General features: G+C 44.3%; 1 protein-coding gene across 13 annotated transcripts in view; it reads left to right on the top strand.

Moving 5' to 3' along the window:
- Nucleotides 1-2,894: 2,894 nt before the first annotated feature.
- Fn1 (fibronectin 1) overlaps nt 2,895-14,224 on the top strand; it is a 65,696-nt gene continuing 54,366 nt past the window's right edge. For 8 of the 13 annotated variants that reach the window (XM_075951740.1, XM_075951738.1, XM_075951741.1 and 5 more), the window contains exons 1-8: nt 2,970-3,338; nt 4,522-4,650; nt 5,505-5,642; nt 6,785-6,916; nt 7,912-8,049; nt 10,397-10,552; nt 12,733-12,924; nt 13,619-13,798. In XM_075951740.1, coding sequence (XP_075807855.1) covers nt 3,188-3,338; nt 4,522-4,650; nt 5,505-5,642; nt 6,785-6,916; nt 7,912-8,049; nt 10,397-10,552; nt 12,733-12,924; nt 13,619-13,798 — 1,216 coding nt within the window. In that variant the 5' untranslated portion in view covers nt 2,970-3,187. Of the gene's footprint in view, nt 3,339-4,521; nt 4,651-5,504; nt 5,643-6,784; nt 6,917-7,911; nt 8,054-10,396; nt 10,553-12,732; nt 12,925-13,618; nt 13,799-14,224 lie in introns of all 13 variants that reach the window. The other 5 variants (XM_075951742.1, XM_075951734.1, XM_075951736.1 and 2 more) reach the window with 4 other exon arrangements.

Below are 14,224 nucleotides of genomic sequence, written 5' to 3'. Positions count from 1 at the left end.
CAACTTATCCTTTCGGTTGTTTTAATTTCGATCCTGCTCTTCACCTTGATCCATCTCCAGTTTTCAACTTGAAAGAAGTCAGCCTGACTCTGTACCTTAAACACATGCTCCTGCCCACTCCTTCCAACAGCAGAACCACATGCCTGTGCTCCCTTCTCCTTGCTGAAATTCTACCTTGTCAGGAACACTGGGAAAATTCTGTCCCCGGGGCAATTATAGGAGAAAGGAAGTAAGGCACTGTTGTTATTCATGGTTGATTGTGGGTCTTGCCCACATCCACACCATCACAGATGCAGGCCTCTAGCGCCCTGACAAGGGGCTGATGGGGAAAGAAAGCCACCTCTCTACTGAAGGCCAACTTCCCTCTAGAAATACTAAGAAATGAGGATGCTTTGTGGACATTGTTGCAGCCTAGGATCAAGGTTTTGAAATGAAATTGGGAAATGCTAAAAGTGCTACACTAAATAACCCTAAAGCAAGGAAACAAAGCTCCCAACTTTATTGAGGTATAATTTGCCTAATTTTGAGGAGAGAGATTCCCTAGATGGTTGTGAACAGCCATGTGGGTGTTGGAAATAGAACCCCGGGTTCTCTGGAAGAGAACTATCTCTTCAGTTCCCCACTCCAAGTGTAGTCTGTAAGATTTAATTATCTCTAAGTTAAAGATAATTTTGATTGTGGAAGAATACTGTGGCAAGGCAGGCTTCTCTTTACTAAGAAAATGTCTCCATCTCCAAAATTAAAAACAAAACACAACTTTCAAGTAAAAGAGTGAAGTCCTAAGAATTCCTATAAACTTTAGTCAAATATTATTGTGTTTTTGCTTGCAGGCTGCTAGAGATATTTCTATGGAACCAAAATAGAAAACTTTTTTCCTGAAATGTGAAGTGGGTTCCCTGCAAAACTCCCGTAGGTACATTATTCTGAAGGATTTTGAGTACAGTAAACACACCAAACTATCATATTTTTTGTGACAAAATACTTTTCATACCGCTTATTTCCTTCCTCCAAAATCTACATATTTGCAGAATGCCTTCCCTACAGGTTTATCTTGCAAGCGTCCTGATTCCCAGGCATCCACCCCCCCCCCCCAAGGGAACACTTCCCAGAAGCCCACTGTTTACAAGGAGCCCTTTTATATCTGAAAGAGAAAACTGTTTTTGTCAAGGGTTGATGAGAAATTCCAAAGACACTAACCCAGACGGGGTTCTAAATTTGGGGCAATCTATGGCACTCCTTCAACTCCTAGTGTTGGTCAGAAAGATTCTCAAGAGTTATTTTACACCACTTATAAGAAACTGGTATTCGCTGTGGTTTTTTTTGTTTTTAGTTCTCTACATCAATAAAAATAAATGTTAGTTTTGTGTCTTTAATGTGTTGAGGATTTTATACAGCACACAGTTCAAGTTATCCTCACAACAGTTACCGAAGGCAGAACTTTGGCGAAAACAAGAACCTGGTAGAAATAACATATTTTGCTGGTAGCTTTAATATGTTCTCAAAGCAAACGAGACCTCGTGCCTAACGAGGAGAAAGGCAAGTTTGGGGTGAGGTTCTGCTGCTTTGAAAACTGCGGGCTTCTGGTTTGAAGCCCTTCAAACGCTACTGTGCTTCTGTGTATCTGGGGGGGGGGGGGTGGGGGACCAATGTTTAGAGCTGCTGACTGCAGGGGCACGGTCTCCAATCCCCTTTACAACTTTATGAGTGTAGAAAGTCCGGAGGGTTGTTAATGGAACTTTATACATTCTTGGAGCAGATCACAATTGAAATATTAAAAAAAAAAATCTGGCGGCGGAGGAGGGGTGGATATCGGAATTCTTCCATGACTGTGAAATCTACAAAAAAGAAAATGACCACTCAAAGGCATTCCGGGGAAGGCCGGAGGAAGGCAAAACCTAAAAGACTTTCTGCCCCCCCCCCCCCCCCTTCGGTCCCAGCTCTCTTACAGAAGCCACCTAGGTCTCTGCTTTGGTTGCAAATGTCCCAGGGAACATGATATGGACCGGAAGGTTTTTCAACTGTTTCCTTCTCCAACTGTTCACTTTCCTTCTAAGGGAAACCGGCACTCCATTCCCAGGAGAGGGAAACTTTGCTTCGGGATTTAGAGAAGAAACTGTTGCTTCATTTTTTTTTTTTTTTTTTTTTTTTTTTACCGAGAAACTTGGTCCTGTGAGTTTGCCCGCAATCTGTAGAGCTCCACGGAGAGCTCCCGGGGCTGTAGAAGCTACAGGCAAGGGTCACCTTTGCCACGCTTCACCCTCTCCCAGCCGGTTCCGCCGCAAAACCAGGTAGGTATGGCGTGCAGGAGTCTGAGCCCAACAGGGTAGAGCAAAGAAAAAGAGGGCCCTAGGCGGCGCACAGGAGGCCCAGCAAAAGCACCCAGAAGGAGCCACCCCGCCCTGGGGCTGCAAAAGTGAAGTCTGGATTCCTACAGCGACAAGGTGGTGGCCACTTTGACTTTTTCGCTCGCCGCAAAAATACACTCCGGTGAGCACAGACTTTTCTCAGAGGTGACGCAATGTTCTCAAACACCACCACAGCCACCAATTTATAAAAAAAAAAAAAAAGTAAAAAGAGGGGGCAAGCCTTGCCACCCCAGGCTCATACAGTTCCAGCTCCTCCCTCCCTTTTCTCCTAGTCTACCTCACTTTACAGTCGTTTTCTATCCCTACCCCCAATCGTCCTCAAAAAGTTTGACGACCGCAAAGGAAACCAAAAGGGGAAAAAAAAAAGTTCTCTAGCCCCAGACCTGGCGGGAGATCAGCATCTCTTTTGTTCGGGGCGAACCCACCGTCCCTCGTGACGTCACTCTGACTCCGGGCCAATCGGAGCGCGGTCGGCGGCGGCTGCGGCGGCAGGAAGGGTGGGGGGAGTCGGGACGGCCCCTCCTCCAGAGCCCGCAGGGCCTCGTGGGGGGCGGGAGGGGATTGTCCCATATAAGCCCCGGCTCTTGGGGCTCAGCCGCCCGCACCCGCTGAGCTGCACTAGGGGAAGAGAGGGATCCCCGGGCGTGAGCGGGACCTGCGGCCACAACTTCTGGTCCTCTCCCACCCTCTTTCCATCCTCTGTTTCCCATCTTCTTACAGGCGTCCGCACCTCAGGACTTTGCTTCGCAGGCTGCGAAAGGAACCACACTTCGGGGCCACTTGGATCCTGGGGAGGACGGCTCTCCTCCCATCCACTCAAGATGCTCAGGGGTCCGGGACCCGGGCGGCTGCTGCTGCTCGCCGTCCTGTGTCTGGGGACAGCAGTGCGCTGCACCGAAGCTGGGAAGAGCAGGAGGCAGGCTCAGCAAATCGTGCAGCCTCAGTCCCCGGTGGCTGTCAGTCAAAGCAAGCGTGAGTACCGACAGTCTGGCCGAAACCGGCGGGGCTGCAGGGATGGGTCGGTCCTCAGCGCCCGCTGAAGTTGAAGCTAAAGTTTTGCGCGCGTGCGTGGCTGGGCGAGCGTGAGTGAGTGTGCGCTTTCTTGAGAGAAGCCAGCTGTGGACACAAAAGGCTTAGGTTTGAACTGGCTGGTTGGGGGTGGAGGGCTCTGGAGAAGATTCTGCAGTTGAGGCGAGGACCATATGGTGTGCTCCCCCCCCCCCCGCGCCCCGTAGCGCGCTAACAAATTCTGCACCTTCAGATTGCCCTTCCAGGAGTCAAAACTTGTGGTGAAAGAGAAAAGTGGCACGAATCTATTCATTTTACATACAGAGATTAGTGTGGTCACCCTGGTCATTATTTTCTGTATTACTGAATAGTTAGTTAAATATTTTCCAAATGGGAATGAGGAAAGAATATCCAAATCGGTAGTTTCTGATCAGCGTGAAAGAGCTGTCGTAGGCCAGTGCTGCTTTTGGGGGTACCTCGGGATTCTTCACCAAGAGCAAGGACTGGAATTTCTCTTAGAGTTGTTCAGAGGCACACCCTTGCTTTACTTTGGGCCAGAGGAAATTTTTAAAGTTCTCCTTCCTTATGTATTTATTTGAGATGGTCTCACATTGTAGCCCAAGCTAGCCTGATACTCTCCTGTGTAGCCCAGGCTTGTGTTCAGTTCTCCTGCCTCAGCTTCCACAGAGCTGGGGGTTCATAGTCAGCAGCACACACAACTTAAAGTTTTCTTTCGTGCCCTGTTATATTATTATTATCATCATTATTTTGCTAAGAGTGCTGATGGTTCTCAGATGTTTTAAAAGTAACTTCTATTATTTGCCTATCAGAGCGTTTCCACTCTGCTGATGTAGTTCCCCTGGCCAGATGGACATGACATCATTGTATAACTTTCAGCCAAGTTAAAGGATAAGAAAAAAACCACCTAAATATCCACCTACATAAATAACGCTTAAGTCTTTGGAGAGCTAGCTTCCACATCTGTATTTTAGTGGGATGTTGCTTTTAAGAGACTTTGTGTTCTTTCAGGCTCACCCATTCACTTGGGAAAATTTAATAATTTTGATAGGGGAAAAAGAGGAGGGATGAAACTGTAAAAAAAAAAGTTTCATTTTGTTAACCTCTCCCTTCCTTCAATTTTTCACAGCTGGCTGTTTTGACAATGGGAAACACTATCAGATAAACCAGCAGTGGGAACGCACCTACCTGGGCAACGCCTTGGTTTGTACCTGCTATGGAGGAAGCCGGGGTTTTAATTGCGAGAGTAAACCAGAAGGTAAGTGGAAGGTAGTCTGGTCACTGGCAGAAATGATGCTCACTTATTAAAGTTAGCTTTCAATAAAAACACCCCCTCCCCCAGCCCCAGAGAATTGCCAGCAGTTCCCTCTTTGTAAAACCACTGATACTGGCTTTTCACATGCTCGCTCCCCTTACAAATGTATTCCAAACTGGTTTCCAAAGCCTTCCTTTTATTCTCCCAAGGAGTTTGATTGGAAAAATGAAAGGCTTTTGCTCTTCTTCCTTCAGAAAGAAAACTTATAAAAGCTTAATTTATTAGAAAGTTATCTCAGATCTTTGGCTCTCAGATTATGGGCCAAATATTACTTTGAAGCATTTGTGTGTAAAGTAGTTTGTTCACTGCAGTTCAGTGAGAAACCACCACCACTCCTGAGCCTTTGTAGCCCCTTGATAATGTTTCTTGTGAATCACCTCAGTTCCTTCAGAGAAGCTGCTTGGCTCCAGGGGAAACATTTCAGTCAGGCTGACACAAAGGTCAGCACCTGCTGAGAGGGAGGCCACCTCCAAACTCTTTGCCTCCCACGTGGCCCTGAATTGATTTCCCCAGTTTGAGGTTGGAATTTGAAATCTGTCCTTTTCAGCTCTGCTGGTCCTAGGGTGTGGCCTCTTCCTGAGAATTCTTTACATTGTAAATAGAGGACAAATTGCAGAGCTTGCCAAGAACTATGGTTTCATTAAAGCAGAACTTGACATTTTTAAGTCTCCTTTCGGTTGCCTGTAGCCATGCTGCTTGTAAATCGGAAGAGGGGTGTCTTCCTTCAGATGGATGGGAGAGGGTAGAGGAGCTTGTGTGTGTGTGTGAGGCTCACATGGGCTTCTTCTTCTCCACAGCTGAAGAGACTTGCTTTGACAAATACACCGGGAACACTTACAAAGTGGGTGACACTTACGAGCGCCCCAAAGATTCCATGATCTGGGACTGTACCTGCATCGGGGCTGGGCGAGGGAGAATCAGCTGTACCATTGCAAGTAAGAAAGGCATTCTGTAACGTGCTGGAGGTCCCATCAACGTGTATTTCTCCGTCCTGTCCCTGCCATTTTCTGTTGCCCAGTAGTGAATATTTCTTACTTTGGGATTTACACCCATGACCATATCCATGTGGTTGCCCACCTAGTTCTTGCACCTAAGTAGAGGAAGATGAATCTAAGTAGAGGTGTAATATCTTTCTCTCTCCTCACTCTCTCTCTTTCTGTGTACGTACGTGTGTGTGTGTGTGTGTGTATGTGTATACTGTGGAACCAGGTAGCTCTCTTGGTTCTTTCCAATAATGTATACCCAAAGGATCTTATTTTAAATAACCTTGGATCTTCAAGCCAGATTGATCATGTGATCATCCACAGTGTTGAACCAGCCATGCTTTGGTTTTTTTGACATGAGTCTGGTTCTTTATAATGAATAGGTTAGACTTAGGGAGCTGATCTTTGTGTTCTCAAATACAACATAGATGATGAGCACAGTATATTTCCAAGGAACTTTGGGTGCTGGGCTTCATGAACTCTGTAGCTAAGGTAATCTTTCCAATATGACTCACAGGGTTGCCAGTACTTTCTATTAATAAGGCAATTTTTTAAAGCTAGCTTTTAAATGTAAGTAAGTCTTCTGTCCAAAAGAACCAATCAGTCCCTTCTGACTACTCCAATATTTCCAACACTTAATGTTAGGGTTTTTCCAAGTTTCTTGGCAAAACCCAAGAGTCAGTAGTACACAGTGTTTATAATTCTGCAGACAATTCGGCCATTGGACTTAGCAGCCTAAGAAAGTGTCAGGGTTTCCACTCATGGGTGTGCATGCTTGCTTTCCAGCGGAGTGATATTTACACCCTAGAGTAAAATGCAGTCTGTCCCTACCTACTCCAGGCAATTGGAATGCTCAGCCCATTCTTTATGACCCCCTTGCCATTCAGATTTCTCTGTGACTTCTTTAACAATTGACCCAATGTGAGCAGCTATGCTGTTAGCTTTTCTCCTGCCTCTGGCAGGAAAGCTGTTCTCAGGTTTAGGGGTCTCATTTGGGCCCACATAAGTACCTCTCTCAGATGGAACACAAGACCACCCCCTCCGTTGATTCTCGGTATCACTCTCTCCTAACGTTTGCCTTTTCTCTGTAACAGATCGCTGTCATGAAGGGGGCCAGTCTTACAAGATTGGTGACAAGTGGAGGAGGCCGCATGAGACTGGCGGTTACATGTTAGAGTGTCTGTGTCTGGGGAATGGAAAAGGAGAATGGACCTGTAAACCCATAGGCAAGTGGCCTGTTGGGGTGGTTGTGGGGGAAAGAGGGGTGCAGAGACGTCATGTGTGGAACCCAAACTCCTGGGCAGGATATCTGAACAGCGATGTGAAGATTAGTGAAACGTTCCGTGACTCCCAGTCTTAAGGAAATCAGATCCTGAAGTATAAACCAGAGAGAAAATCTTGATTTTGTTTCAAAAGCCTGAGAAATTAAAATATTGAGGAAGAAGTGATTTTTTTTTTTAATATCTGATCCTGTCACCTTGGTGAAGCCTTGTTATTTAAAGGGGGAAAAGTGACACTTTTGACACACTTCTTGTTGGAATGCAGTGGCTGAAGCACAGAATGGCGTGTGGCCCTGGTCACACCTTGTTGATTTCTTTACAAACAAACCTTGTCTTTCAGTCTCAGCCTCACTTGTACTCTGGGACTCCAGAAGTTTTTCCCTTTCCTAGTTCTCCAAATCATGGCTGTTGTTTTACACATTTATTTTGTCTTTGGTTTTTATAGAGGCCTAAAATTTAAATCACTTTCTTCCTTAAGTCATTCACAATTCAGATTGGGATGTGGCTCAGGGGCACAGTTTAGTGACACAGTACTTGCTAAAGCAACTGAAAGGTCCTGGGTTCGATCCCCAGTACCACATAAATAAATTAAAGATTAAAAAAGAAATTATGATTTTTGTGACGAACCATCTCCCACAGGGTACATATATTGATTCTTTTCATTTGAAATGCTAGTGAGAATCTTGGGAACCGGCAGAAAACGCAGCCTGTGTACTCATTAGAACAGAATTTGCCTGCCAACTGGCCCAGGGCTTTCTTTTGCTTTGGCTACTTGCTATGTGCTTAGCTGCAGGGCGTGCCTTCTTTTCCCTGAATAGAGTGCTACTTAAAAAAAAATGTGGCTGGATTTTTGCTTACCCGCTACACTTTAAATTACAGGGAGACACTATAATTTTAAATAGCTTTTTCTCTTTCTCTCTGTCTTTCAATTTCTTCTACAGCTGAGAAATGTTTTGATGATGCTGCTGGGACTTCCTACGTCGTGGGCGAGACCTGGGAAAAGCCCTACCAAGGCTGGATGATGGTGGACTGTACTTGTCTGGGCGAAGGCAATGGGCGCATCACCTGTTCCTCCAGAAGTAGGTTTTAGCTCTTTTCTGTTGAAAATGCTGTCTGCTGTTGGCTTCTGAATTCCTAGAGAGAGTTGTAATGCTGCCTCACTTGGAAGAGACCCAACACTTCAACACACTTTGGCAACTTTAAGACGTCCAGAAAAATTGTAAAACCAACACATTCTGCTTCTTCAGAGAACACTAAATAAGTAGAAAAAAAAATTCTCAATTCAATACTATCGTAAGCAGTCAGCTAGTAAAAAGAACTTTAGTGTTTATTCAAATACTGAATGGGTCATCTTAGACCTGGAGATTATCACTGAGATATTTTCCTAGTACAATGGACAATTAAATCCCTAAAGTAGCATGCAAATAAAACCCTTGACATGGGAGCTATTGACATGGAAATAAGAGGCTCTAGAAGTTCAGATTTCCTCCTGTGTTTGAAGTTTAAATAAGGTTTATTTACAACACAAATCTTGTGAAAATGAGAAGTAGTCAGTATTCTCTTTCTAATAGGAAAGTGGAACCAATTTCTGTGTGTTCATTTATTGAGCTAACCGACTATTTAAATTATAACCCATCTTTACTCTTGAACTGCAATATGGCTATGAAGGGTCTAGCCTCTTTGTGAATTAGATATTGCTGTAAATGCCGAGTCAGGAAAAAAAATCACCTATTGATAAAGGCAAACACATACACACACACAAGAACAAAGGTCAAAGGAAGGCCTTTGCAGGTTGGTGCTTTTGTCGAGACCATAGCTCACAATGTTGTCACACCTGAACCTTCTCAGTATCTTTGTTGACACTCCTAATCTTTTGCTTTGTAAGTAACTAGATATATACAAACCTTCCCCATCTCTGAAGGCCAGGCTATTGTCCAATTCCTAATTCCCTCCCTATACCTATATTTCATTGAACAAACGATTTTTCTTTAAGAAACTTCTTAGCTTGCTATCAGAAGAGTTTTAAGGGTTAGGTAAGAGTTTGCATTGGATTTCTTTCTAAAGTTGTTTATTTTGTATGTGGAGGTGGGAGGCACACATGCCCCAATGTGCATGTGGAGGTCAAAGGACAGTTTGGAAGAGTTGATTCTCTCCACCAAGCAAGGTCCAGTGAGCGAGCTCAGGTTTTCAGGTTTGGTGGCAAGTGCCCTTACTCAATGAGCCCTCTCCGAGGTCCCCAGTTACTTGTCTAATTGTCTTAAGCTAAAATCTTGCTACAAAGGTCTCAGAAGACTGAAGATCATCACATTTTTCAATGCTAAAGAGCTAATGAACCCATAAGTTTGGATGAAATATTTGTTTCATTTTAATATTAAATATTTTAATCATTTTCCATGATCTATTTTTGTTTAGCGAATTTGACCTTGGGTGGTATTTTTAAAATTTTAAGTATTAACTATTTTAAACTAAATAAATAAAACACATTCAAGATATTTTGATTTTATTTTACATTCATTTTAAAACAATGCTTCAGCTAATTCCAACGCTGTTGTTAGTTTAAAATTCTACAGATAGAACTTTGAACACAGAAGCAACAATTAAGACTTCAATACAATCTTAAAAGGGACAATAAGGATGCCTGAGGCCAGCTTTTCTTTCAGCAATAATAAGAGACAGTATCCAGAGCAGATCTTTTAGCCATGGGATAAAGGGTTATTTTGGTGGTGGTTTTATTATTGTTATTATTATTGTGAAACAAATTTTTGTGAAGCTCTGTCTGGCCTAGAACTTATTATGTTGCTAAGAAAGACCTTGAACTCCTAATCCTCCTGCCTCTACCTGCCAGGTGCCGGGGCTAGAGGCAGTGGTCATTTTGTTTTTGACCTGTAAAGCAGGTATTTTAGAGCAGGACAGGAAAAGAATCTTCTAGCTGAAGAAACTGTTGTTCCACAGAAAGTGGAAGAAGGGATTCTTTAATCAAGTCATGGCTTCCCTGGGATGGCTGGCAACAACGCCTTTTCAGAACTGTCTGCCTCCCTACTGCTTCTGTGGTCCTGAGGAGCGTTGGAAGGAGGGCCATATGCAGTTGTTACCAGGAGAGAACAGTAGAATGCCAGAGAATGAATTGGGTCCAAGAAGCAATATAAAAAGTCTTCAAAAAAAATTTTTTTTTTAAATCAGTGAATGATACCAAAGAATTTTTTTTCCTTTTTGGTTTTGTTATGTTTAGCAAATTGGAGAGGTGGGACTGTACTGTAACTAACAGTATCCGAATTTCCATATCTGTAGCACCAGCACTGGGTAAGGGCTTGTCATACCACTGCCACTTACAAGCATTCAAGCACAACGTTCCTGATTCTGTTTGAATGACTGCTTGCTTGTCAGGGACACCTGAATTCCTTATTCAATGCTTCCTTTCCGAAACAGACAGGTGCAACGATCAGGACACCCGGACATCCTATAGAATTGGAGACACTTGGAGCAAGAAGGATAACCGAGGAAACCTGCTGCAGTGTGTCTGCACAGGCAATGGCAGAGGGGAATGGAAGTGTGAGAGACACGCTCTTCAGAGCACTTCAGCTGGTGAGGCGCTGGGACCGGGGAATAGGTTGCCATGCCGGCCGTTTGAGGATGATTTATAGGGTTTCAGCTAAGAAGCTGAGAGCGTTTACATAATTTTATTTAAAAATAGTCATGTGGTATTTTGAACAAAGTTTTGAATGGCCTGAAAATAGGTCTTGGATGTGGAGAAACGGATTTAACACTAAGTAGAACAGGGGTTTGAAAACATAGTGAGACTCAAGTAATAGCTTCATCAGTACAATTCTTTATGCATAAAAGCAGAGTTCAGAGCCCAGAATGAACACACACATCCAGGCGTAGATGTGTCATCTCTGTACCAAGTGGCTGGAGGCAGGAGGGCGGGGTCACTGGTATGCCAGCATAGCCTGCTGGGCGGGGGTTCCAAGTTCATGAGAGATGCTGTCCTAAAGAACGTGATTGGCTCTGGGCTCAGTCCCTGACTTCACATGCACATGCTCTCACACACATGTGCATGTACACGTGCACATTTATCCTCACTCAGATGCGTGAGGAATAGTGAGTGAGTGTGTTGCATGCACTTAGAATCCTCAGCGCCCTGGGTCCAATTCCAAACAATAGTTACTGTATAGAATTTAAAAGAACAACTGAAGAGGTAAAGATATTTGCACCACAGTTTATAAGAGTCTGAAGAAGGATTGAGAGTGTTCATGTAAAGTGTTTGTCGACCATGTATGAAGCCTGGAGAGATGGCTTCAGAGGTTAAGAGTAATGGTTGCTCTTCCAGAGGTCCTGAGTTCAATTCCCAGCAACCACATGGTGGCTCATAGCCATTCATAATGAGACCTGATGAAATGAGGGGTGGGGTCGTACCTATGATCCCAGGGGTCATGAAGTAAAGGTAGGAGGATCAGAAGTTCAAGGTCATCCTTGGCTACTTATGGATTCTAGTCAAGCCTGTTCAATAGAACATACACAGTCTCTCTCCCACACACACATCCGAAGGGAGCAGTACAGCCTTCGAAGGGTCCCTTCCCACGATTGTGCTTTGTCTTCTCATCTAGTTTGTAGCTGTGTGATATTCTAGCCTTGTTACTCAGCCTCTTAGCAATCAATCATTTAGCTAATAGTAATTAGATCTTTTTCCTTTCAATGAGTTTATCTTGAACTAGTTAATTCATGTGAAAGCAAACAAGGTTAGATTTGATCATCTCTACATTATCCAATTATCATCAATAAAACAGCTATTGACTAAAGAGAAGTTACAAATGTCAGTGTACTGAACTACGTTAAGAATTAACTGGGATAAATAATACACACTAACTATTCTGATGACATTGCTAATATGATGCTGAGATATTTCATTATTAAAAGGTTCGAGAAACAATGTTAAACAAAACGACCTATTCTACAAAGGCCTTGGCACTCTTCTGTATGGGGGGCTCTGACACCATTGACATCTTCTGTCTGCGGTGTCTTTGGACCCTAGTGCTCAGCCGCGCTGGGGAGATGCTCGATTCACCCCGCTAGCCTTTCATTCTCCTGCCAACTCTGCTGCTGCTGTGGGCTCTGGCCTTCAGAGGACAGATTTCTAAAAGTTGAAGAGAGCACATTCTGCTGTGTTACTCTCCGAGAAAACTTGTGAGGATCCATTGGTTTTAGGAAAACACTCCCCACCCCAAGTAATTCTGCTGAGTAACAACACCAGCAAGAGGGCCTAATGGGAAATCTGAGGCTATCCCGGATACCCTTCTGTGAGCGCAGTTTCAGAAAGGCCAGGAAGTCATGGAATTGGCAGCCTCTCTTGGGAAGAGGAAGGCCCCCACGCTGCGTGTATGAGAGCTATCTGTGAGGGAGGAAGGAGGAGGCAGGCCATTTCAGGTGAAGGGGAGGGCAGGGGATGGCACCCAGGAATAATGACAGCCAGGCAGGAGGGGAGCTATGGAGGAGTGTGAAGTTCACAGACAAGAGGCCTCCCTTGCTTGAGGGTTTGTTGAGGATGACCTGGGCTGGGTGGCAGAACAATGTCTGTCACTTAGATATGTTATTCTGGTGACCCAGGAGAGCTTATATGGAGGGGTCTTCTGGATCTCTTCTTGGATCGAAAGCAAAAGCTAAAACACAGGATGGGACATTTCATTCAAGTTCCAGGTCAGGCCAAGACTCTGGACTCATTGATTTCTCTCTTCAAGTTTTATAATGTTCCATCCTCACGCTCTTAGGATCTGGCTCCCTCACAGATGTCCGAACAGCGATTTACCAGCCTCAGACTCCCCTGCAGCCTGCTCCCTACGGCCACTGTGTCACGGACAGCGGTGTGGTCTACTCGGTGGGAATGCAGTGGCTGAAGTCACAGGGAAACAAGCAGATGCTGTGCACTTGCCTGGGCAATGGAGTCAGCTGCCAGGAGACAGGTAGGCACCATCTCTAGACAGTATCACCAGTGAGTCTACGTTTAGTTTCTGCAGTGTCTTGGTTTGCAAAAAATGTAAAACAATGAAGCCAGAATAGTTTATATTCTTACCCTCCTGTGACAGAGATAGCAATGGTTGACATTTTCTTCTAGTCTTTTTAAATTATGTATTTTCTTCCTGTCATGAGGATCAAGCCTCTTTGTGTTTTCTGTATTTGCCAAAGGGATGCTAATAAGAGCACTGGTTTTCTGAATAGCTAATAATCTGTACTTTGAGTTTTAAATTTGGAATTATAGATGTCTTTCAACAACTCACAGCCTCTCTGGGTTACAAACATGTCTATTTTTATTTTTTCCCCCTGGAATAGCCTTGTATACTATTTATTCTAACAGAATATAACTATAAATCTCTCACCATCATCATTGGACCATAATTAATAAAGCTTTACAAGTAGAGAAACTGAGTCATGGCAACAGATGTGGTTCCCAGGGACATTAACAGAGGAACTCTGGCCCATGGTTCTATCCTAAATCATAATACATTTTGATTGCCCATTCACCAGATGACTCTCACTTTGTTCCTTTTTGGCAATTTAAATGGCTCAGCTTCCATTTAAATTAGAAATTTGCCACCAGTGGGGTGGGGTGGGGTGCGAAACAACTGTACTGACCGAGACTCTTGGTGGTACTTGTAGCTGTGACCCAGACTTACGGTGGCAATTCCAACGGGGAGCCCTGTGTCCTCCCATTCACCTACAATGGTCGGACCTTCTACTCCTGCACCGCAGAAGGACGGCAGGATGGGCATCTCTGGTGCAGCACAACTTCAAACTATGAGCAGGACCAGAAGTATTCTTTCTGTACTGACCATGCCGGTGAGTGTCCTGGGAGAAGCAGAGCAGTGAGGAAAGCCCTCATGCTTGCCAGAGGTCAATCATTAATTGTGAGGTTGCACAAGAAACACCGCTTTGATCTGTTTGGACCCAGAGACACAGCTAATTCCGCAGCAGAGGCTCTTTTCCATGTCCCTTAGCACCACCGGGGAAATGACACCGAGGGAAAGGGCCCTGTGGTTTGATTATTTTGACACATAGAGATTATGATGTGATTAAAGACACTCAAGTATTGAAATCAGTGGATGATCCCTCCGAGCTGATGAACACACAGGATAAATGTCAAGGGTGCCTCTGCTTATCTTCTGTTTAGAGCCATATTTTACACGAAGCTATCGTTTAATCTTTTTTTCCTCCTTGGCTGGGAGAACGAGAGAACATGAGATTTAAATCTATTTTGAAAGTGAA

The sequence above is a fragment of the Microtus pennsylvanicus genome, chromosome 17, assembly GCF_037038515.1.
Source record: "Microtus pennsylvanicus isolate mMicPen1 chromosome 17, mMicPen1.hap1, whole genome shotgun sequence".
NCBI classification, from domain to species: Eukaryota; Metazoa; Chordata; class Mammalia; order Rodentia; family Cricetidae; genus Microtus; species Microtus pennsylvanicus.
The sequence above is the reverse complement of the archived record's forward strand: the minus strand, read 5'-3'. Positions and strand labels throughout refer to the sequence as shown.